Below are 24,061 nucleotides of genomic sequence, written 5' to 3'. Positions count from 1 at the left end.
CCTAAAACGTATCGTTAGTGACAAACTTAATATTTTATTGCTAATGTTATCTTTTTCTTGCAGTGAAATATTTCCATCGAATAATCTTATGATATTGTTTTCGAAAAATACTTTTAGTTGAATAAAAAAAATTAAAGTAAATTAAATATAAGTTTGTTTTTTTATTTAATATGTCAAATTAATTACATCGATCAATTCTACAATAAGTCAAATTATTTTTATTTTAATCGGAAACGTAAAAAAATAAATAAATAATTACGAATGACTAAATATAGTGTAAGAAAACCTATGTAGATTTAACCTCCATAAACCAAAGGAATGCAACCCCATTAACGTAACTCACTCTTGAACTAATTGACAACGGCTAATGATGCGTTAATGCTATTAATTACTCCATAATTTGACCTTAATGAGCATCCCAAGTCGGTTTATGCCTTATATGTACTAATAATAATAAGTGGTAATTTGTATGGTAAGTGTGCGCAGTTCCTTAAAATTATTAAAATAAAATATTTATAAATAATTCTATTATTCTATAAAATAAAATTTGATAGAAGAAGTTATGTAGAAATAGAAAAAAATGCATGAAAGAAAAAATTTGATACAAATAATTAAATTTTAATCACGGCTGTTGAATATTTATCATGGTTTCAACTTTCAACTATACATAACAAAAATATATATTTATTATAAGTTTTACTTGTGACTAACATTTAGATCTCACTTACAACAATAACGACTAATAAGAATTACGCAATTATTAAATTTATAAGACTTTTTTACTTCTAATCATAGTAATAGCATTATTAATAATTCTAGTCCGAAAAATAGGTGAGGCCCCTCTTCCTTAAAGAGTACAGATTATGAATTTCTATCTTGTCTTTGTAAGGGACAAAAGAAATTCTAGAAATAGTTAAACAACTGTCCAAAAATAAGTCCACAAGAAAGTTTGACTGACAACAAATATATATATATATATATATATATAGAAGCATCAGAAAATTAGCCAATGTGCCCAAAATTATAATAAGGAAACTTAATTGGACGGTGCCGAATATATATTCTCCATTTAATTTCGACGGTCCAATAAATTATCTTCATGCCAAAAAAAAATGCAATTTAATTATTTAAAATGTCCCAAAAATGTAATAATAGTTCAAATAAAATAACTTTTTAATGAAAGAAAGGGTTATTATACAGTGGATCAGATCCTCGTACTCGATCAATTTCGTGTCATTAAATTTTACAAGGGTATTTATGAAAGAAAAGATAAATTAAAACAATTATGTGATGGTGATTTCTCATGGGCTGCCGTCATAAAAATAACTAAATAAATAAATTATTTTCTACATTATAAATGATCAGAATTTTAAGATCATGACATGCAAATCAATACTTTTTATTACGGACAGATAAAATTCATGCAAAAATGTAAATATTAACCAAGGTTAATGAACATTTGTCATGATTGTAGCTAAAGCTAATGATCTGACCTTATTTGAAGAAATAATAACTAATATTTGTTGTGCAATTATAATTAACTAATATTTCTCATGATTTTTTAAGTCTGATTAGGATAATTAATCATAACAGAAAAATTCTATTTTTTTTTTCTGTATACGTCATTTAATTCAATGACAGTAAAACGCTGGATCCATTGAAAATATTTCAAATGTCAAGTAGTAGTTAAAATCATATAATTTCAATGAAGAAGTGTTATCCAAAAACAAAATAATTGTATTACACTCAATTCACTGCTGACTGTTAAACATTTTTAACCACGCTGTCGGCACAGAATTTACCATAGAGAGTGAGAGTCCAGTTTTCCAGCGTTAAAAAGAAAGGGAAAAGGGAAAGGGGAATAGGGAGAAAGAAAGAAAAAGGTAGAAAAGTTGGGAGTCTAATGAGATGAACATCAATTGCTGCTTACCTTTTTTAACTAACAAAACCGCGTAATCATCAACTTCTTTTTTACATTAGAGACCACTATAGATTTGCTATTATTAAGAGAAATGATTAAGGAAAATATACCTGGATTCAGCCATTGACTACGAGAGAGAGAGAGAGAGGGGAGCATAAAGACATCATTTGTCTGAGGATTTTCTTTCAGTATATTACATATACATATAGTAAGAGAAAAACAAGTTCCTTAAACAGTGGAATTTGCAAATTTTTTCATGACAAGGAAGTGAGTAATGGGTCCCATTTTTTTAGTTGGAAGGTTTTCTAGATTCCTTTTATGTTTTTCTTTTTCTTTTTTTCCTTCTTTTCCCGTTTGACTGAGAATTGAATGGGCTTTTTTTTTTGTTTTAATTATTTTATGTAAGCTTACTGATTTCTTGATTTGTTGTCTCTTTATTGATCTTTCCACTCTATATATAAGCTTCAAACTCTTCTTTCCCAAAATCCCTTTCTCCCAAAGATAAATTCTGACTTGACCCCCTTTTCAAGAAGAAATTCTTTTGAGCTTCATACCAAGAATGGGGGAGATGGCTTCTTTGTGGGGTTATGAAGAGGTGTGAACCCTTTTCTTGATTATATTATACAACATTTCTCACTTCCACACCAAATGTTTTTCCTTGGGTTTTTGTCAAATGTTGCATTTTAAGCTTCATCAACTTGATTTGCTGTTCTTTTCTTGTTCCGTTTCTCAGTGTTTGAGACTGTTTCTTGTTTGGTAAAATGGGCAATTTTTCCTCCATGGATTAGCACTTTCTACTGCATTAGGTGGTTCTCCTGATTTTGAAATAAATATCAATGACTTCAGGGGGAAAAAAAGAAAAAGAAAAGAGAGAGAGAAAAATCATCACCTGAAGATGGAAACTTGATTGTTTATTTCTTAGGCTAGGCATCCTATGTTTCATCATTTTGACTGAAATGCCTTATGATTTCAAATGGCCCATGATGTGGATTCACTGTTTCTCCTAACTTTGAATTTGGAGTGATTCACAGTGTCACACAAGTTAGTTTTTTGCTAACAGTGAAGCAAGTATGAGTAGGTGGGTGTATCAAAATTTAGTAGCCGCTGATTCTGATTTAAGTCAGTAAATTTTGGTGCTAAATATTTTAAGATTTTCATGTATGTGACTCTGATGCTTGTGTTTCTGTTGAACTTTGTTTTTTTAGAGCTAGAGATTTTGTTTCACTGATTTGTTTTGGTGATTTGTTATCAGAATCATGAAATGGAGCAACTTGGCCAGAAGCTTCTGTTCACCACTCTTGAGCTGGAGAAGCTAAAAGCTGAAGCTATGGAGGAAGTGAGAAAGAACAAGGAGTATGTCAAGCAGTTAATCCACCTGCTGAAGTATGCTATCCAAGAAAGAGATGAAGCTAGAAACCAGCTTCACAAGCTGCTCAACAAGACCATGACTCTGACCACAACTGCTGAGAATTTCTCAGCCGTTCCCCTGTTTCAGGCTGATAGCCCTCTTCTGAAACCTGCAAAAGCAAATTCAAGCATAACCGAATCTAATAGTCTCTCAGAGACGTACAACTACCACTCTCACGGCTCGTCTCCTGTTGAGTCCCTTTTTGATGCAGTTTCGTCTCCTGAATTCTCGAACATGAACTTGGTTGCTAGCCAGCCTTTGGTTCAAGATTCTGTAGTGGTGCCGAAAGTTGATCAGGGCTCGTTGATTATAGACAATCTTGTGAAGGGGAGAGCTTTGCCTCAGAAAGGGAAGTTGCTGCAGTCTGTACTTCAAGCTGGGCCGTTGCTTCAGACCCTTCTTCTGGCCGGTCCGCTTCCTAGGTGGCGAAATCCACCACAATTTCAGCCTTTTCAGATTCCTCCTGTTTCGATCAAAGGTTGTGAGACTGATGCTTTTTCTCAAAAACCAGCATCTAATGTGGGACAATTGGCTTCAAGATCCATGAACTCACAGCCTTATGCTCAGATGTCTTGTGGGACGGCCCAAGTTCAGGCAGCACCTATGTTGAATTATGCTAATTTGGCATCTGGGACTTGTCCGAGCAACGTTTCACTGATATCCTCTGGGATGAATACCACTGGTTATGCCCCTTTGGTCAAGAGACAAAGGTTCAGTTGATACGACGATCCTGAGTCCTTCAAATTTTTGTACAAATAGAAGGTGGGGAGTGGTGTAAATGGCAAATATTGGTTTTAATCTTAAGCAACTTGATTTTTTCGATTTTTATCAAATGCAATTTCTCTTAGTTTCATATTATTTCCATAATAACGTATTCACGGTTCACTTTATTGATCAGAAGCAAAATTTGCATTGAACTGTATCCGATTACCTGCTCCTCGGAGGTTAAGAAATAATCCTAGAATAAAGAAACTGAGGTTCTTAAAGTGTATAATGTTCTTTATTGTCTTTTATCTAAAATTGTCCGGTGCAACATACTCTGATAGTATAATGGAAATGACAAAAAAGGATCTTAAAAGACCTGATTTGGTGACAGATCTCAAGAAAGAGAAAGTTGTGATGCTCTTTGTAAACTCCATTTTCTTGCTATTGCCAATGTCGTTGAAAATGGATGGGCTTATTACATAAGGACAGAAGCTTCATATGAAAAATACAGAATGTCAGTTTCTAAAGATATGCAAGGTTTCTTAGGTATTGTCACCAGTATTCTTGTTTTAGCTTAATCATTGTAGTCATCTGCCCAACAAAAAGCAATGACTGTCCAAGAATATTAGCAAGGGATGTCTGAAAGGCAGGTCTTTTTTCAGCCTGGTTCTGTAAGGCCATATACTTCATTAGAAAGCAGTTAAATAGCATGCCTCCACCACCGTCGGCCTCTCCCAGTACCGATCCTTCAAAGTGGGATCCTCGGGTTATTGGCTTGGTTGGTCTTATTTGCAGCATCTTCCTATTATTTAGTTACTACAAGATTATCGAGAGAAATTGTGACACGTTTCGTGGGATAACTCTATCCCGTAATCCAGAGCAAAGGAGGCGCATAAACGAGCATCTTGAAGAACTCTCTTCACAGTTACGGAGTAGGGGATTGGATTCTTACGTTATGCACTCGCTTCCTGTCACGCAGATTAAGAAACACAAAGACAGAGAATCACATCCAGATGATGCAGAATGCGCAGTTTGCTTGGGTGAATTTGAAGAAGGAGAATGGGTGAAACATCTGCCTCATTGCTCTCATGTGTTCCACGTTTCGTGTATTGATACTTGGTTTCAGACTCATTCAAGCTGCCCCCTCTGTCGGTCTTATGTTTTTGGCATTAATTCGTCCCAAGAATCGTCAGTGGCCATGCGCTTGCCTCTGGAGACTCTTAATCGGGAAGACTACCATCGACAAAGATCAGAGCGGTACCAAGTTGTGCCATCCCAAGTACTGCAAAATTCTTCTGAAACAACTGCTACAGAAGTAACCATTGATTTTAGGCAATAACAGCAATCGTTCATATGTTTTGAGCTCAGGAGGTAAACCCACGGAGGACAGATTATGGTTATTCAACAACTTCTCTAAATTTTAAATGCCTGAACAAGATTATGTAAATTTTTTCTGATCTCGTACCGTTTTCCAGGATAGTGTCTCCATAAGATTTATACACGTGCTAGCAACAGAGGCACTACTCTAAGGATTATCTATTTCGTAAAATGTTCGATTATCTCCTCAAGTACTAGGAATACATTGCATATCAATGAGAAAACATCAAACTTTGGTCTGGAATCTGGATGGTTGGTGCTTTAAATTATTTTCATTACTTTCTTTACATTGCAACGACAGTTTTAATAGAATGATGTTTCATACGGTGTGAGAATAAGGCAAACTTGGACACGATGTAATTCAAAAACAATGCAAAGGGACTTAAACTCTGAACCCCCTTGGTAATTATCTCTATACATAATGATCTAAAGGTCAAGGAAATCCCTTCAGCTCGTGCTTTTTCCCTCAGACGACCCCTGTTTATCTGTACTTGGTTTGGTCAATTGAGTGTACTGTTCTTGTAGGTCAGATCCATATACATGGCCCATTTTTATCCGTTTTGTTTCCAGATAGCGCTTGTTGTCCTCTGTGATAGGTGTTAGCACAGGGACACGTCCAACAACTGCCAATCCATAGCCTTTTAGACCGGTAAATTTGGCGGGATTGTTAGTCATCAGGCGCATAGTGTGAACTCCAATGTCATGTAGTATCTGTTGAAACAGAGAAAAAGTCATTTTGATCAAGATTAGAAGAATTTTAAGCCTGAATGATCCTGAAACTACTCTGGTAAGAGTTTATTGACAAACCTGGGCTCCAATCCCGTATTCACGTGCATCAGCAGCGAAACCGAGCTCAAGATTTGCTTCTACTGTGTCATGGCCTTCGTCTTGCAGATTATATGCCTGAAGTTTGTGTCCAAGGCCAATTCCACGCCCTTCATGCCCTCTAAGGTACACGACAACACCTCTACCAGCTTGCTCAATTAGCTGCATTGCCAAATCTAACTGATTGCCACAGTCGCATCGTCTTGATCCAAATATGTCACCTGTTAAACACTCTGAGTGGACCCTTACTAGAACATCTTGTCCATTCCCAATGTCTCCCTGCAGGTACAAGTACACAACACACTGATAACGATGATTTTCAAGAACAAGATGTTAGCAATTCTTTTTATCGTTTTACCTTCACAATGGCTATATGCTCCATTCCGTCAAGTTTTGAACGATAACAATGTGCGTGAAACAAACCCCATTTAGTTGGCAAACGTGAAATTGCAGTTCTTTCCACCAGTTTTTCCCTCTTTCTCCTATACCTAAAAGCAAAAATATTTTGTGATCGAGGTTAGTCATGCTGCTCTCACTATGCATAGAATTCAGCCTAGTGTGCTAGTAGTACCATTTTGAGGTGATCTGTTAAGGTGATGCATCCGTTATATACGAGTATGATACCATGTGATATTCAACAATGAGTTCCATTTGAACTCGACGTGCATTTTCAGCATATCCTAATTCAAAGTTCTCAGCATTTCATATTCCTATAATGTGCTTAAGGAAACGATTTCTCTCAAAGTCAAATACTTTAGACTTTGTACTTACCTTATGAGATCAGTGATCAAAACTATTGGAATACTGTGATCTGAGGCCAACTTTTTTAACTCCGCCAAGGAGGCCATAGAAACGTCTTCTGTGTCAACTACAGCTGAGAGAACTGAGACGGGCTGTAAACCAGCTAGTGTTACCAAATCAACAGAAGCCTCAGTGTGGCCAACTCTACGTAAAACACCCCCATTTCTATACTTTAGTGGGAATACATGGCCTGGCCTTCTGAAATCTTCGGGCCTAGATTGAGGAGATGAGAGTGCCCGGACGGTTTTTGCCCTATCAGAAGCTGATACACCAGTAGACGTTCCAACTTTAACATCCTAATCAAGAAAGAAAAAGCTCGAGACAATCAAAACTATTCTAACATAAAAGTTTTTTACATTGAACTTAAAGTTCAGTGCAAATCCAAGTATGCTTGGGATTTCAACAGGCAAGTTGTTGATGAATACATTAGGAATCTGCTCATTTAGGTTGCATAATTTCAAGACAGAACACCAACTTTTCTTTCTCAATCCAAACTTGAAACTTAAGAATGATGGGAGTGTCATTTTTTCGCACACGAGCAGGAAAAACACGATGATGGAACAGTATTTCAACATCAGGAACGCATATTTGGAAAAATAAGCATTCACTTTACCACTGTGATAGTGAACGAAGGAGCAGAAGAATCATCTTCTTTGTCAGGAGACATCAAAGGGAGCTTTAGCCTCTCGAGATCCTCTCCTTTCATGCCAACTGAAACTATACCTGATCCATGCTTAACCATGAACGCAATAGCCTTTGAACTCACGTGCGATGCTGCCATCACAAGGTTTCCTTCAATATTCCCAGTTTCATCATCATCTACAACTATCACAAACTTAAACAATTCCGGAGCAATTTAATCAGCACAAGACTAATAATCAAAAATCAAACCGTCACACAAAAAAACAAACTCAAAAGACTTTCTGTGAAGATATTCAACCTTCTCTTGGCGCAATGCTGTAAGTGCTTGCTCAATGGAAGAGTATCCAGGAGACGGGCAGTCAGGATCCCCTTCGGCATCACTAACGAAGAAATCAATGGTTTCTTGAGTTATTTCTGCTTCCAGCGTTCCAAAGGGAGCAGGGGAAGAAGATTCATCACTCAAGGCATCAAACAGTGAGCCATTCAAGTTCTCCTTTGTGAATGAGTCCTCATCAGATATGTTCCTTGATGATCCCACAGCCCAGCAAGTTGTGAGCTTCCATGTCCTCTTTCCAGTTTTACAAGGAGAAATTGCTGAATTCTGAGTGAAACATGAGGATTTTGAGTTGACGAAAATGTGAGGAAACAGTGATTGCTGAAAGACAGTGCTTTGATCCATTGGCCTGGAAAGATAGTGTTTCATTTCTGTTTCTTTTATTTCTGCAATGGAATTTGGGAAACTGGTTGTTGTTTTCTTGTTGTGTTGCTTGAATGTGAAGGACAGCAGCAGCCATTTCTATCAGAAAACACCACCTCTAGTTTTTCTGTATTGTTATCCAGTTATAAAAAACAAACACTATAGTAATATATGGGGAAAATTTCATACGTACATCCTCTATCATTTGAATAATTATATTTAGTACTCATAATATTTGTTTCGTCTAATAAATATATTCATTCATTAATTAAAATTAACAAAATTTATGCATACTAACAAAAAAGTTGAATGAAAATTCATATTTACCCCGATTAATTTATTATTGAATTATTACATAACAAACAAATATTTCTGACCAAACTATCTTTACATCTTAATAAACTAATGCATGTGAGGAGGTACATTCTCACCTTTTTTATGTTAGTTTAGTCAGAAAAATTTTGTTTGACATATAATAAATTTATAAATTTAATTGGGGTAAATATGAATTTTCATTCAATTTTTTCACTAATATCAGCAAATTTTATAAATTTTACTAACAGATAAATCTATTTATTAGGAGAACAAATATTAAAAGTATTATATATAACTTTTCAAATTACAAAATAGCTATATATAATTAAATCAAATTAGTGGAGAGCGATGTAATTATCCATAATATATATGTACGGAGATTCGGAGCCACATAATGGAAGGATTATTGATCATAATTTTTATGAGTGTGACTAAAGTATTTGTTATGACTATATAATCACATCAATATTATGCAATATCCGCTGGGGAAGAAATTAAGATAGAATTATTAATTGTGAAACGTTTGACAAGAACAAAAATTATAATTAGCTTATGATAACAAAATTAAATATGGAATTAAATTGTATCCCACGAGGTGCAACATCACCTAACTTTGTTTAACAATCAATTTGATGTGGGCAACAACAATCTATAAGACCTTATTTTCTATTGATTTTGTAGATGTTCATTTAATACATCACCAAATTATATAATTCTCACGTACATAAATTATTTATATACTTAATACATAAAGTATTGAATTTATTTTTATTTTTTTCAAAAAATGAAAGAATATGTTGTTTTTGGACTCACGGAAATTGAGATATTTATTAATGATGTTTTAGTTTAATGGTTAAAAATAAGAATGATGTCCCATGAATAAGTTCGGAGTTATGATTTAAATTCGATCGAATGTGTGGGTATTTATGTCGCTTTATGTGAGTTACTATAATGTATTTATAATTATTAACCATATTAAAATATGATTTAATATATTAAGATAAATTAATATAAGTCATTTGTGGTTATTAGTAAAATCAAAATTGAGGATATTTAAATGATCGGCCAATTTCAAGATGTAATCAATGACTGGAACTCTGACAAAGTATTCAGAACGCCACAACTCACCCACATTACTCATATCATTCATAAATTAAAATGATTTTATAATCCAATCATTTTTTTATAATGTTATATATATATATATATATATATATTGACACGCATATCACACATATACCTAATTCAATTTAAATACTATTTGGAAAATAGTTTATACTAATTATGAGCCGTCCTCAAGATGGCCCCTCTTATTAATGTCAATGATATTTTCGAAGAATATTATTTTTATTTTTCAACAATAATCTAAACAATTTTAGCAAAAAAATAATATATCACTGGCATCAATATATAATATAAATTAAGATAATTTTTCTGCAATATTTTTACCATAAGAAATGTATGATTATTTTAGACCGACATTGTAAACAAAAGACTTTGTATTAGGTATTCTGGTTTATCTAAAAGAATTCCGAATTTGTTCTGATAAATTGATTAATAACTTAATTAAATTCAAAGACCTAATTAATATTTTTTTCTATTATATTTCTAGGTAAACTAAATTTCGATCTTAGTTACTAATTATTTAATTAATATTTTCAACGGTTGGATTTTTTATATTTATTTCCTCACCACATAATCCTGATTTTTTTTCTTGGGAAACCTCTTTAGATTTTATATAAATATATAGTTGGTTATTTATTCTTACTCAAAAGATTTTTCTTAAGAACTTAAATTTATTTGAGCTTAATAATACATTAAGTTTGAATTCTTTGAAATTTATTTACTTATTTTTTGAATAACATAAATTTCCCCGGCATTTTAGCCTTCTATTTTGCAACATACATAATTATGATTTTTTGAAGATCTAATTTTTGGATATGATTGTTTATCTTTATCCATAAGATTCATCATATCTTTTGGATAATTATCTTTTTCTTATTTGAATTTACATAAGTGTATAATTGTTATCTCTATCTAAAAAATTTAAATATCTTTGGAAATACATTTATTTTGTGTATCTCATAATATTAAATTTTCTTACATAATAATAGATAAATTCAAACTTATGCAAAATATAGAATTCTAAATTTGTTTCCTAATTAAACAGAAATTGGATATATTAAAGATTCTAAGTTGACTCGGACTCTTCAACTTGAGTTCCAACCCCTATATATACAGCCCCACACAAACCCTCTACCTCCATCCTTTACTTTCATAATCTTCTTGTTTTACAGATATTGAGTGAAAACTCAGAAGAGATCCATTAAGAGCTATGGAGATTGATTTGTCACCGAAGCTCTCTAAGAAAGTCTACGGCGGAGACGGCGGCGCGTACTACGCGTGGTGTCCCAATGAACTTCCTATGCTGCGCCAAGGGAATATTGGCGCCGCCAAGCTTGCCTTGGAGAAGAACGGCTTTGCTCTGCCTCAATACTCTGATTCCGCTAAGGTCGCTTATGTTCTTCAAGGTATATATATTGATCTTCCACCCCTTCTGCATCCATGCACGTAATATTTGGTTTACAGCAGCGTGATCTGATTTCTCTTCAATTTCTTTGGTATATGTCTTGATTGATTCGTGGGTGTTGTGTATCTTCTGTTTCGGAGATTTTGACGAAATTGTTCAGTCAAAATCGAAATCGCATACTTTATGTGTTTGTTGTGTTTTTATTTTCAGATTGAGTATAAAAGACATGTATGTATATTTATGAAAATATTTCATATACGTGTCATATATATATATACACGTATACGTATATAAAGGTAAAAGTACAAGATACAACATACACAATCCGGATTGAATGTTAGGAGTGGTTAATGAGTCAGTCTGGATTTTTTTTATTACAAATTGGTATTTTATTCCAATCATGTATGTAATTAGAGCCATAAACGTGGTGTTTCTATGTGTGTATACCCAAGTTTAGAACAGAGAATCTTGAGTGATTGTATGTAATCTGTATCAAAGAGTTTTCCGCTGGAATTATTCTGATCATCTCAATTAATTCAAGATTATGATTTCTGTCGTATTACATCCTCAAAATGTAGTTTATCTGAATTGTACAACCTTTGATGCTGCTAAACCAGTTTTGCCTGAATTTCACAAACATTCATGACTGCTTACAGGTACTGGAGTGGCTGGAATCATACTTCCTGAGAAAGAAGAGAAGGTTCTTGCAATCAAGAAGGGTGATGCTATTGCCCTTCCATTTGGTGTGACCACCTGGTGGTACAACAAAGAGGACACCGAACTAGCTATCCTCTTCCTCGGAGACACCTCTAAAGGCCACAAATCCGGTTCTTTCACCGACTTCTGCTTAACCGGCTCCAACGGCATCTTCACCGGATTCTCAACAGAGTTTGTTAGCAGGGCTTGGGATTTGGACGAATCCACCGCGAAGACCCTTGTCGGGAGCCAAGCAGGCAAGGGAATCGTCAAGCTAGCTGCAGGCACGAAAATGCCTGAACCGAAAGCAGAGCACTACAAAGGCATGGCACTCAACTGTGAGGAAGCGCCATTGGATGTCGACATTAAGGGTGGAGGGAAAGTGGTGGTTCTTAACACAAAGAACTTGCCATTGGTCGGGGAGGTGGGCCTGGGTGCCGATCTTGTGAGGCTGAATGGGGGAGCCATGTGCTCGCCGGGGTTCTCCTGCGACTCAGCCTTGCAGGTCACTTACATAGTCAGGGGAAGCGGCAGAGTCCAGGTTGTCGGGGTGGACGGGAAGCGCGTGCTGGAAACAACGGTTAAGGCTGGCAATCTTTTCATTGTGCCGAGGTTTTTCGTGGTGTCGAAGATCTCTGATGCTGATGGTTTGGATTGGTTCTCTATAATCACAACTCCCAAGTGAGTAGTAATACGGCAGCTCTTAGTTGGTTGTTTCCCCATTGTGTGCATTTTGATGTAATATGTGTGTTTTTTATGGCAGTCCAATTTTCACTCATCTGGCTGGAAGGACGTCAGTGTGGAAGGCATTGTCACCAGAAGTGCTGCAGGCTTCTTTCAACGTTGGGGCAGATGTGGAGCAGAAGTTCAGCTCAAAGAGGAAGGCTGAAGAAATCTTCTTCCCACCACCAAATTGATCATGGAGTATTACTAGTCTTTTTTTCTTAGTTTTCATTTTAGTCTGAGTAGAAAATAAGCAGCAGGACTTGGGAGAATTTTAGTACTTTTTATTTTCTTTTTTCATATTGTTAAAATAACTTTCTATAATGCTATTTTCTTATTTATGCTATTCTTATTCACTGTGTTTTGATTTTATATATATATTAACGATCATAATTTGCATCCGTAACTTAATTTTTTGTTATTTATTTCTTTTGACTAATGTTTAAATTGGTAAAATGAAATGAATTTTTTAAGTTCATATGAATAATATACTATTCATAAAATTAATTAATCGAAAGAAGAGCATAAAATAGTATACATTTTAATTTTACATTGAATAAAATAAAAATCATTTTTATTCAAGTCATTTGAGGGTTAAAATGGTCTTTTATATTAAATAAAATAGAAAAACAAATCATTTTCAATTTGGACGTGTAACTACCATTGCCCATTAGTTTACGATGGAGAGAGGTTTTTTTAACTCTATCAATTTATAGAGGAGTTTCTTTGTTTATTTTTTAATATAGGTAAATTTTGGAAAATAAATAATATTATCTTTTTTTAGATAAATGTAAGTTTCATTAATAAAATAAAATTATACAGTACAACAATGCTCTCGACAGGCCAAGGCATATACCATAATCTATATAACGCACATTAACTAACAGAACGAGATAAATTTATACTGATAATCCTCTCTCTAATATCTTTCACAATAATGGTGTTTATAATATTACTACTACTAGAAGTGAATTAAAATTATATTCATACAATTTGAATTCAGAAATTTTTGCAAAAAAAATTACTATATGATATGGTTTAAAGGAGAAAATGGGCCATAACTCTTAGGTAGTATCTGCCCAAAGACTGGCCCAATCTCAAACATGAACCAACCCTATGCTAGCCCTGGCCCGCATCAGCAAGGCCCAGAGAGAAAGAACATTCACAGCGGATGATGGTGGATGGACGACACATGGCTTTATCCGGATGCCGGCAGCTGGGGTCCATACATTGGGTGAACGACTATAAAAACCTAGCATTTAGGTGATACAAATTGCATATATGAGAACTAAGGCTGAAAAATAATCAAATTATTCGATATTCGATTGAAATATATTTATAAAAATTTATTTGAACTCAATTTGTTATATTTAATAAATCAAACTTGAACAATAGTAAAATATATTTAAAAATCAAATTACTTAAGCTCGGTTAGAATTCGATCCAATTAAAATTCGTTTGAGCTCGACTAGAATAATAATCAAACTAAATTCAAACATAATTTTTGAAACTCAATAATAATTTAAATATAATTGAATAATAATATATTCGGTTTGATTCGAATCAATTACACCCCTAATGATAACATCAATTACTGCTTGAGCTCCGCTATAACAACTCATCTACCCTATTTTCTAATTTAATTCTCGAGTGTTCCTATTGGGTCAAGTTCAACACTTTTATTGTGTGTGCAAATTTCTAACTTATTTTCCTCCTCCACTGATTTTAGAAACTCAATTACTACATAATTTGTCATAATTTTTCACCTGAAATTGGAATTCCACACTCCAACTTATAGATTGCGAATGAAAATATTTTCTCTTAATAGAAAATAATCAAAATAAATAAAATACAATCTCTATAAATTGATACTCGATAAAATAATAATTTATTTAAAATTGATCTAGACTTGGGCCCAAAATTTAAATTAATGATCTGAATAAATTAATAAGATAATAATTTTTTGGAAGATCCTTATATAATTAATAATTTTGTAAAATTACAAATACAATTAGGACAACTTAGTAAAATATGATTTTATTGTTGTTTTTTTTTTTAAAAAAAATTTAAATTTAATTGTACTTCATCTCTAACTTTCCTTACGGCATCCAAAAGCTCCAGTGTTGTGTTATCATATTACAACACAAAATTTTAAAGAATTGTTGCCGCTATGAGTGCTTCCTTCCATTTGTAAATACATTGTATCATCTCCAGTTTCATTCTCAATAGGCTTTTCAATATCATTGTCTACAATTTCTTCTAAACTTTGGACCTCTGAACATTAACATCATCTAATTAATCAATTATAATGTGTATATTTTATTTATAAAGAATAATATAAGTTTGTTGTATAAAAAAATATATATATCTTCAAATTAATAATTTATTAGTTTATTAATAATTTTTAAAATTATGTGGTCCTGAAATTATTAAATTATTGAGGTTTTATTGTATATTCATTGTTGAATTCCGATAAGTTGCATGTGTGTTAGGTGAGATGTGTGGTGCTGTATCGTGTTACATGTCTTTGTTGTACGTTGTTCAGCATTCATAGTCTTGTCTTTTCCGTGACATTGATCAAGACTACTGAAAGAATTGTTCCATGTTTAATTTCGAGATAATTAAGTTATTTTTGGTTTTGTGTCTTGGCCCATTTTAAAAATAGGCCGAAACACAAAACATTGCTTGTTTTTATAATTTGTACACTAATAGGTGTGCAATTTTAATTTGAAATACTTTTTTTTATTATTTTCTCTCTCTTTTTACTTTTTGTCGCAGCCTTCTTCTCTTTCTTTCTTTTCTTCTTTCTTATTATATGTATTATATATTATTTAATATATAATATTTGTGAAATGTATTAATAATTACTACTAAAAAATAATTATTAACTTTTTTGAAATTATTGATATTAAAGATTTTTAATATCAATGCTACTTAGTTAAAATATTTAAAACTTTTCTACCTGACGAAAATACTGTAGCAGTTGCGTACACTACTAACAATATATCAGTACTACATACCTAATTCGTATTTTTATTACTTCAATTATCTATTAAAATTTATCAGTTCACATATAAAATTCTAATGAATATATTTTCAACATGTTATATAGTGCATTTAACTCTTGATTATAATTTTTTTCAACTTAGACCATTTAAATCTTTTGTACTTATAATTTTTCCTATTTCACTGAAATATTTGAGAAATTTGAAATTTGAGGACAATATACCAAGAATACATACTTAATTCTGAATTTTTTATTTAAATTTTATATATTATGTTTTTTCATTCCAAAGATAAAATCTAACAAAATTATTCTGGAGACAATACTACAATGTATTTAATTATGTGTTAAAATTATAATTATTATTTAAAATATAAAAAGAAATTTCTCAATAAAAAAAATTACTTAACATAAATATATATATTATATTTTACTAACATACAAAATACTATATACATACACATATATATTACTAAATATATATATATATATTCAAAGATGAACAGTAACTTTTGTCTCCCAAATTCCAACATCAAACCTACACCACTTATTTTATACTATTTTATATTATATCAAAATACAAATCTAAATATACCATCTATTTCAAAACACATACTTAGTTATCTCTATTTTCCTCTCTCTATCTCCAAAACACCAAAACAAAAACATCCAAAACATTAATCCAAACATAATGTTAATGTTAATAATTACATTGTAAAATGAGCTTAAGGATTTTCTCAACTCAGTTATCTTATAATTAATTATATTAGGAATAATTACACCTTCTTTTTATAGATTTAGAGTAAATGCATTACCTTGATAAATATTGACTAACGGGTGGATCTACTCGCTAAACCAAAAGCAGACATTAGAGTTACTAAATGTAATTCTTTAAACCACATTGAATTTACGTGTAATTATACCAACCCTCAAGAAAAGAGGTGTAATTATCCTACTATTTTAATACAGTCAAGTCCATACATGAATAATTCAAAATCAATGAATATATCTAAACAAAACAAAAAAAATTACAAAAAATTATTATAAAAATAGATATAAACTAATATTTATGGGATTTCAACTCCCGATATTTTAATGATGACACCTCAACTTTTTCTACTAAATCAATGTCCGATTGATTTGTAGGTAGTAGGTCCCTATCTAATTAATGCATCAACTGCGTTGCATACAGTACTGTCCATACTTGGACAGCTACCCCTGTCCTAGCCATATTTTATTTTATTTTTACTAATAACCGTGAATAAATTACAAAATCTTATTTTTATATATCGAGCACTTAATATATTTTGTAATATTTAAATTTTATTAATATATTAATATGACTAATAATAATAAATAAATTATAATAATTTACATAAAATAAGATAAATAATTAATAAAAATAAAATCATCCAATAGAATTTAAATCTATAACTTCAAACTTATCGATGACCCGTCGGCTTAGTTGGTGACCAGCACATTCAAGAAGCATTATGGGCTATATGGGCGCAACCGTCAACAATGAGTAGGTAATTAAAATTCCGTGAACTATGTCTCATGTAGTATTATTTATCTCTACCTCAAATTAAAATTTAGATAAAATTAACCTTATATTATATATACATATATAATTAGTGCATAATTCTTTTTAAATATTTTTTGCACCTTAATTCAACTTACAATCTTTCTCCGCTAAAACATATATATTAGTTACAATCTTTCTTTTGGCTAAATTAATAAAATGAGACTGAATTGATTTGTCAAATATATAGAAATATAAATTGATAAGAATATTTTTATATCTAGACGGTAAATAAAATTTTCATTTTTATTTTTGAATTAGTTGGATTTGTCACTAGAGAAAAAAAAAACATTTTTAATGGCTTTAAATTAAAAATCATGATAAATAATTATTATTAATCATTGTTAGATAAAATCGATGTAAAAACTTAACTTATCCATAATTGACAATATTTTGTCATGGTAAATATTTTTACCATGGCTCTTGACTATGACAAGTATCTTAGCCACACTTGCAAAAGTCACACTCACAATAGTTGCGTGACTGTGGTCTTGAATATTTACTACGGCTATATTATTTTTTAACCATGACAACTAATTATTATTAAATGTTATATTTTTTTTAATGCATATGAAAATGATAAGGGAATTTAGAAATAGTCAATTAGACCTTGCAAAGAGGTTACTCGAATTTCATCCCTAAAAAAGCTCAATAGTGTCTTGACTTTTCTAGTATCCATTAACCATATTACAAGCTGATTTATTCATTTCTTGGTTCTTTTTTAGCTAGTTTTTGAGTCCTTATAAGGAGGTGGTGTTGGCTTTGGTACATGGAAGCTTGCTATGCATTATATAACAAAGTGAGGGCAGTGATTATACACCAGATGAGGTCAGGGCAAAATATATTTTATAAAATTACTATTATATTTTTTTGAGATTATAATTATAATTACAACTGCAATCATATTCAAATACGAAGCTTAGACACGAACACCCCATGAAAAATATTATACTAACCTTTCTCAAAATGTGCAGTTATAATTTTGTAAAAGATATGATGTGTTTTTGTAATTTGACCCTACCTAGTGTCGATCGACACGTGTTAGAACAAAGACATCAATTATTGCCTCACAAAGAGTATGATATGCAGATTCTTTTTTTTATTTGAATTATGTTGGATTGAATTAAAGTATTAAGTTTTATTTTTAAAATAATATTTATATATTTGGATAAAATAAAATTAAAAAGACTTATGAGGTGTTAGTGATAATAATTTTTGTAATTAATATAATCAGAATTGAAACACTCTGTTAATATATTAAAGCAAGTCAGAAACTCTTTATTTAGAAAAAAAAAAAGGAAAGGAAAATTGCAATTATACTCGGGGGTGTTTGCAATATTTTGCATGTGAAAATCTAAAGCTACTTGTAAATTATTCATTAATATGCAGAATTCAATAATTTATGTTATATCTATGAAATGATCATGATATATATATATATATATATATATTAATGCAAAAGGGTTGAAAAATGTAATATGTGGATCCCTTTCTTGATGGTTATTTTTGCAATGCACATGTGGCTTTCAAGTGAGTTTTTTTGAAAAAGGGTTAATTATATTTTGTCGTTATAATTATGTTCGTTTTTATATTTTATTTTTTAATTTTTTTTGTGTCAACTTATTGTTTCAGTTTTACAAAATTTTACACTTTGTTATTTATAACTATTTCTCAACCAAAATTTTTTGTTGAAAAACTATCCTATGCAGTTTATATGTGATATTTTTGAATTATGTGATGTGCTATTTTTCATATATGTACAGTATGTGATATTTTTCTGATAGAAACATTAATATTAAGACGATCGTATATGACAAAGTGTAAATTTTTTAAAGTTGAGATGTTAAATTAACAGAAATTTTTTTTAATAGCAAAATATAAAAATGTATATAATTTAAATGACAAAATATAATTTAACAATTGAAAAACTTGAAACGAAGAAAGAAGAAATTGGAGTGTGAATGAAATGGTTTGTTTTGGTTTTGGATTTTTGGCGAATGAGTGTTTGCGTTGGTTGGTCTTTTTTCAGTTTTTTTTTTTTTTCCTTTTCCTTTTTTAACATGCACCATACTAATACACCCACAAATTCAAGACTTGACCTTGAGACATAAAGATTTAAATTCGAATCATTGGGTTATCTCTAGGTTTAATTTGAAGATGGAAAATTTTAATATAAATTGAATTTGAATAAATTTAAATTAATTATATAACAAATATAATATACTTATAATAAAATTAATATATAATTAATTACATAACAAGAGTCTGATTTGTGTAATTCTAAATCCCCTTCAAAATTTCTCTCTATATCTATCCATCTATATATAGAGAGAGACAGAGAAACTCGTACAGACGGACGTCTCAAAACAAAACAAATCGCTCACTGCCCACCACCCCTTCTACCAAACACATTCATATCATCATTTTATATAACACAGCCAAACCCAAGCATCAATATCTCAGCAGCAAAAGGAAAAAAATGAACTCATCACTAGAAATCACACTCTACGCCGCCCTCTTCCTCCTCTCCTCCGTCCTCCTCCTCCTCCTCCTCACCAGAAAACGCCGCGGTCTCTCCTCCCCGCCCGGCCCTCTCGCCCTTCCCATCATCGGCCATCTCCACCTCCTCGGTCCAAGACTCCACCAAACCTTCCACGATCTCTCCCAACGCTACGGCCCCTTAATCCAGCTCCGTCTTGGCTCCATCCCCTGTGTCGTCGTCTCCAGCCCCGAACTAGCAAAAGAGTTCCTCAAAACTCACGAACTCATCTTCTCCTCACGCAAGCACTCCACTGCCATTGACATCGTCACCTACGATTCTTCCTTCGCTTTCTCGCCCTACGGCCCCTACTGGAAGTTCATCAAGAAACTATGCACCTATGAACTCCTCGGCGCCAGAAATCTCAACCATTTTCAGCCCATAAGGACGCTGGAAATCAGGAGCTTCCTGGAAGTTCTGATGCGGAAGGGTGAATCGGGGAAGGATATCAATGTCACTGAAGAGCTGGTGAAGCTGACAAGCAACGTCATTTCTCATATGATGCTGAGCATCAGGTGCTCGGAGAACGAAGGCGAGGCGGAGGCAGCGAGGACGGTGATCCGGGAGGTGACGCAGATCTTCGGGGAGTTTGATGTCTCAGATATTATATGGTTCTGCAAGAACTTGGATTTGCAGGGGATAAGGAAGAGGTCGGAGGATATTCAGCGGAGGTACGATGCTTTGTTGGAGAAGATTATCACCGACAGGGAGAAAGCACGGCGAATTCGCGGCGGCGGCTGTGAGGCAAGTGATTTTCTTGACATGTTGCTGGATGTGATGGAGAGTGGGAAAACGGAGGTGAAGTTCACCAGGGAACATCTCAAAGCTTTGATTTTGGTTAGCTCTCTCTCTCTTCCACTTGTGGGTGGTCTATTTTGTGACATGTCTCAATCTTTTTGTGAACAAGCAGACCCTGGAAAGTTAATTACATTTAGGGGTGATGAGAAAATTCCAACCATTCCAATCAAATCAAATCAAATCAAATAGTATTATTTTTTATAATTTATTTTTTAAATTTAGAGTAAAATTGCACTATATTTAAATATATATAAATGATTTTTTTTTTAATTTTGTGTTAATATTAAATATTAATAAGTCACACATTTATGAAATGTTCTTCCTGCTATATACTAATAGTTAAGTTGTGCATATACACTCAGTACTAATTATCAAATATTGATTAAGGATGCAATTAAATTTGATTTGCTTTCTTAATAATATACTTAATATGTACATAATCTACCCATGTCATTTGTTGGATTAAGGGTTTCTTGTTGAATTACTGTGTATGTTTTTATATTTTAATCTATTTAAAGTTGTGAAAAGTATTGATAATTTATGTTATATAATGTTGGTCTTTCTTAATTGTTACATATAAATACTTGTTTTATTTTTATTGGTCTCGAGATTTTATTTTTGTTATAAATATTAAAATCGTCAAACCGCACAAACTGCACTTTGCTTTTGAATTTTAAAGTGTCAATTTAAAAAATTATTTCATAAAATCGCTAAGATCAATCCGATTTGAAAATAACTTTAAAAAGATCGAAATCGTATCGTGGGCACCCCTAGTTACATTAATGGAAAATTGTTCCTCGAACCCAGTTCGGTCAAACTTAAACTAATTACATCACAAGTACAATAATTGATGTACAATTTAAAAAAAGCAATCAATTTTAAAATAAATATATCAGGCTTACTTTATAATTAAATTGATTTGGCCAAATCGGCTCTGGCAAAAAACTTTTGAAACATTAACTTATCAGTTTTAGAAAATTATACCCATACGATTCTGTATGGACATGCAATGCACACCAGCTGTGTAGCATACAAAACGCACTTTGATATTGCTTACTGTCCGGATGTGTTTTGATCAAATTAAATTACTAATATTTATTTCATAATATTTTTTTAAAATCATACTTCCATTATATATTAAATGTATTAAATCTATCATACAATTAATTTTGATCTAAAATTTAATTCGAGATAAATTTTCCCGTTTGAATCAATTAAACTCTGACGGACATACCATAATTATCTAAATCAAATAAAATAACTTTTTAACTTTTTTATTGCGGTTAAATAATCTTAGCATCTGTGTGTGTGTAATTTTTAAATTTAAAATTATACATATATATTATGATTTTTTATGAAATAATTTTCTTTAATTATTAAATTATTTGTTAATTTAAAATGATTAATAAATAAGTAAGAGTAAAATAAAATGATTAAAAATAAAAAAATAAATATGAGATGAAAAAAATAAAACATTTAGATAGAAAAAAGTAAGATAAGAGATAAGAAAGGACAAAATTAAATAAATAAATATAGGCCAGTAAAAAGAAATAATCATCCAGATTGATATTTGAATTTAATAATTAATTTAATGATGGATAATTTAAGATTTTATATTAATTTTTATTCAGTCATGACTAATAATAATTATTCATTAAGATTTTAGTTCATGATCAATAAAATTGTATCCAATACATACTTTATTTAATAGTATAGATTTGTTGTTAATTATGACCATAATAATTGTTGTCTCGTTATTATTAATATTTTTACCATACATGCAAAAAAAAAAGACTAATAATGATTGTATAATTGTATTAATATTTATCACGATTTGAAAATTAAGAATGTCTTAGTTAATTGATTCATTAACATACTTGTGTATATTGTCTAGGATTTCTTCACTGCCGGGACGGACACAACAGCGATTGCCACGGAATGGACAATAGCAGAACTCCTCAGCAACCCTAATGTGCTGAAAAAAGCTCAAGAAGAGATCGACAATGTCGTCGGCCCGAACCGGTTGGTGCAGGAATCTGATGCCCCTAATTTGCCCTATCTCCAGGCAGTCATCAAAGAGACGTTCCGGCTCCACCCTCCCATTCCCATGCTCTCCAGGAAATCAGTATCCGATTGCGTGGTCGACGGGTACAAAATTCCGGGCAAAAGCCTATTATTCGTCAACCTATGGTCCATGGGTAGGAACCCCAAATACTGGGAAAGCCCGATGGTGTTCAGGCCGGAGAGGTTCCTAGAGAAGGAAAATTGTTCCATCGATATTAAAGGGCAGAATTTTGAGTTGCTGCCTTTTGGCACGGGCAGGAGGGGCTGCCCCGGAATGTTGCTAGCCATACAAGAGGTGATCAGTATAATTGGGACTATGGTCCAATGCTTTGATTGGAAACTCCCTGATGGGTCCGGGCCTGTTGACATGACCGAGCGGCCTGGTTTGACAGCCCCACGAGCCTATGATTTGGTTTGCTGTGTGGTGCCAAGGATTGATCCCGTTGTCGTTTCAGGCTCATGATGGTGAGGGTCTTGATAAGTTGTTTCGGTGCTCGTTTTTTGCATTGGAGGTTGATTTCGAATTGTCTTGTCCTTCAAAGTTATGTTTGGGGAAATTTACAATTTAGTCATATTTGTTCCATTTTTTATTTCTTAAGTTGATTTGTTTTTTTAAATTTTAGTCCTCTTGTGCATTTTTCGTTCAATTATTAAACAAAAAATGTACGAAAGTTCATGTGAGATTCTTCTAACTGTTCCATTATTTATCGGACAAAAAATGTATGCGATGATTAAAATTAAAAATATATATGAAAAGCAATGTGACAAAATTATAATAAATGAGATTAATTCTAACATATAAAATCAAAAATACAATTTTCCCTTAAATTTGAATCGAGTGGCTGTGGTTTTTGATAGATTAAAAAATTAGATCTCTTTGAGTTTTTTTTTTTTTTTTGGAGGACCTTTAAGCTCCACCTGGTAGAAATGTATTGGATCCAACTTTTTACGTTCAATAATTGATGTTGCACCCAACCTGATACACTTATGTCAAGCCCCAAAAGTAGGGTAACTTTTTAGGTCCTATGCTTCTGATGTAATCTTATCGCAATTATAGCAATAATATACTCATTAAAATAATAACCTAATAATCACAACAATTATAAATCCTAATCAATTGACTTCTTCTCAACTACATTTCTCTCTTTTCTATATAAATTAAATCCTAATTTATTCGCTTTATTATTCATTAAACGACATTCAAGTAGGAATTGAACGACAAAACTCCTATTGACGACGTAATGCTATTATCAGAAGGATACCTATTGCTAAAGGGAAGTTCCCTCTTTCATTGTGTATGTCTCTATCGTTTTTTTTTTTTTTTTTTTTTGTTTTTTTGTATAACAAGGCTAACTTCTATTTATAGGAAATTAGCAATCGTGGCACACAATGTCCGCGTGCAGGAATTTTTTAAATGTAAATTAAAAGAAACAC

General features: G+C 32.2%; 5 protein-coding genes across 7 annotated transcripts; 4 read left to right on the top strand and 1 right to left on the bottom strand.

Moving 5' to 3' along the window:
- Window positions 1-2,357: 2,357 nt before the first annotated feature.
- LOC105170379 (uncharacterized) lies at window positions 2,358-4,182 on the top strand. Of its 3 annotated transcripts, none has more exons than XM_011091116.3 (2): window positions 2,358-2,516; window positions 3,174-4,182. In XM_011091116.3, the coding sequence occupies exons 1-2, from the start codon at window positions 2,481-2,483 to the stop codon at window positions 4,047-4,049; spliced, it is 912 nt and encodes a 303-aa protein (XP_011089418.1). In that variant the 5' UTR covers window positions 2,358-2,480; the 3' UTR covers window positions 4,050-4,182. The 3 variants fall into 3 exon arrangements, with proteins under 3 accessions (XP_011089418.1, XP_020552553.1, XP_020552552.1); XM_020696894.2 differs by lacking the exon at window positions 2,358-2,516 and adding an exon at window positions 2,539-2,999; XM_020696893.2 differs by lacking the exon at window positions 2,358-2,516 and adding an exon at window positions 2,539-3,079.
- Window positions 4,183-4,743: 561 nt separating this feature from the next.
- On the top strand, window positions 4,744-5,373 carry LOC105170833 (RING-H2 finger protein ATL66-like). Its single transcript, XM_011091753.3, has one exon. It carries the CDS (start codon window positions 4,744-4,746, stop codon window positions 5,371-5,373), a length of 630 nt encoding a protein of 209 aa, XP_011090055.1.
- Window positions 5,374-5,643: 270 nt separating this feature from the next.
- Window positions 5,644-8,499, bottom strand: RIBA3 (monofunctional riboflavin biosynthesis protein RIBA 3). The gene is made up of 6 exons (XM_011091752.3): window positions 7,978-8,499; window positions 7,651-7,872; window positions 7,008-7,333; window positions 6,595-6,724; window positions 6,219-6,515; window positions 5,644-6,122 (listed from the first exon to the last, which is right to left on the bottom strand). The coding sequence occupies exons 1-6, from the start codon at window positions 8,380-8,382 to the stop codon at window positions 5,859-5,861; spliced, it is 1,644 nt and encodes a 547-aa protein (XP_011090054.2). The 5' UTR covers window positions 8,383-8,499; the 3' UTR covers window positions 5,644-5,858.
- A 2,435-nt stretch (window positions 8,500-10,934) lies between these two features.
- Window positions 10,935-12,986, top strand: LOC105170378 (glutelin type-A 2). The gene is made up of 3 exons (XM_011091115.3): window positions 10,935-11,222; window positions 11,878-12,598; window positions 12,681-12,986. The coding sequence occupies exons 1-3, from the start codon at window positions 11,027-11,029 to the stop codon at window positions 12,832-12,834; spliced, it is 1,071 nt and encodes a 356-aa protein (XP_011089417.1). The 5' UTR covers window positions 10,935-11,026; the 3' UTR covers window positions 12,835-12,986.
- Window positions 12,987-19,561: 6,575 nt separating this feature from the next.
- LOC105170377 (cytochrome P450 93B2) lies at window positions 19,562-23,308 on the top strand. Its single transcript, XM_011091114.3, has 2 exons — window positions 19,562-20,602; window positions 22,458-23,308. The coding sequence occupies exons 1-2, from the start codon at window positions 19,706-19,708 to the stop codon at window positions 23,088-23,090; spliced, it is 1,530 nt and encodes a 509-aa protein (XP_011089416.1). The 5' UTR covers window positions 19,562-19,705; the 3' UTR covers window positions 23,091-23,308.
- The last annotated feature ends 753 nt before the right edge of the window (window positions 23,309-24,061 follow it).

This window comes from Sesamum indicum, linkage group LG9 (assembly GCF_026168435.1).
Source record: "Sesamum indicum cultivar Baizhima isolate 11 linkage group LG9, ASM2616843v1, whole genome shotgun sequence".
Classification (NCBI taxonomy): Eukaryota; Viridiplantae; Streptophyta; class Magnoliopsida; order Lamiales; family Pedaliaceae; genus Sesamum; species Sesamum indicum.
The sequence above is the reverse complement of the archived record's forward strand: the minus strand, read 5'-3'. Positions and strand labels throughout refer to the sequence as shown.

Bases quoted from the DNA above. Each gene is read 5' to 3' on its own strand.
- LOC105170379 (XM_011091116.3), top strand. From the start codon at position 2,481: ATGGGGGAGATGGCTTCTTTGTGGGGTTATGAAGAG. The intron at 2,517-3,173 runs GTGTGAACCCTT...ATTTGTTATCAG, and splicing joins CTTTGTGGGGTTATGAAGAG to AATCATGAAATGGAGCAACT.
- LOC105170833 (XM_011091753.3), top strand. From the start codon at position 4,744: ATGCCTCCACCACCGTCGGCCTCTCCCAGTACCGATCCTTCAAAGTGG.
- RIBA3 (XM_011091752.3), bottom strand. From the start codon at position 8,382: ATGAAACACTATCTTTCCAGGCCAATGGATCAAAGCACTGTCTTTCAG. The intron at 7,873-7,977 runs GTTGAATATCTT...GAATTGTTTAAG, and splicing joins CAGCATTGCGCCAAGAGAAG to TTTGTGATAGTTGTAGATGA. The intron at 6,123-6,218 runs GTTTGTCAATAA...CTGTTTCAACAG, and splicing joins AATACGGGATTGGAGCCCAG to ATACTACATGACATTGGAGT.
- LOC105170378 (XM_011091115.3), top strand. From the start codon at position 11,027: ATGGAGATTGATTTGTCACCGAAGCTCTCTAAGAAAGTCTACGGCGGA. The intron at 11,223-11,877 runs GTATATATATTG...GACTGCTTACAG, and splicing joins GGTCGCTTATGTTCTTCAAG to GTACTGGAGTGGCTGGAATC. The intron at 12,599-12,680 runs GTGAGTAGTAAT...TTTTTATGGCAG, and splicing joins TCTATAATCACAACTCCCAA to TCCAATTTTCACTCATCTGG.
- LOC105170377 (XM_011091114.3), top strand. From the start codon at position 19,706: ATGAACTCATCACTAGAAATCACACTCTACGCCGCCCTCTTCCTCCTC. The intron at 20,603-22,457 runs GTTAGCTCTCTC...TATATTGTCTAG, and splicing joins ATCTCAAAGCTTTGATTTTG to GATTTCTTCACTGCCGGGAC.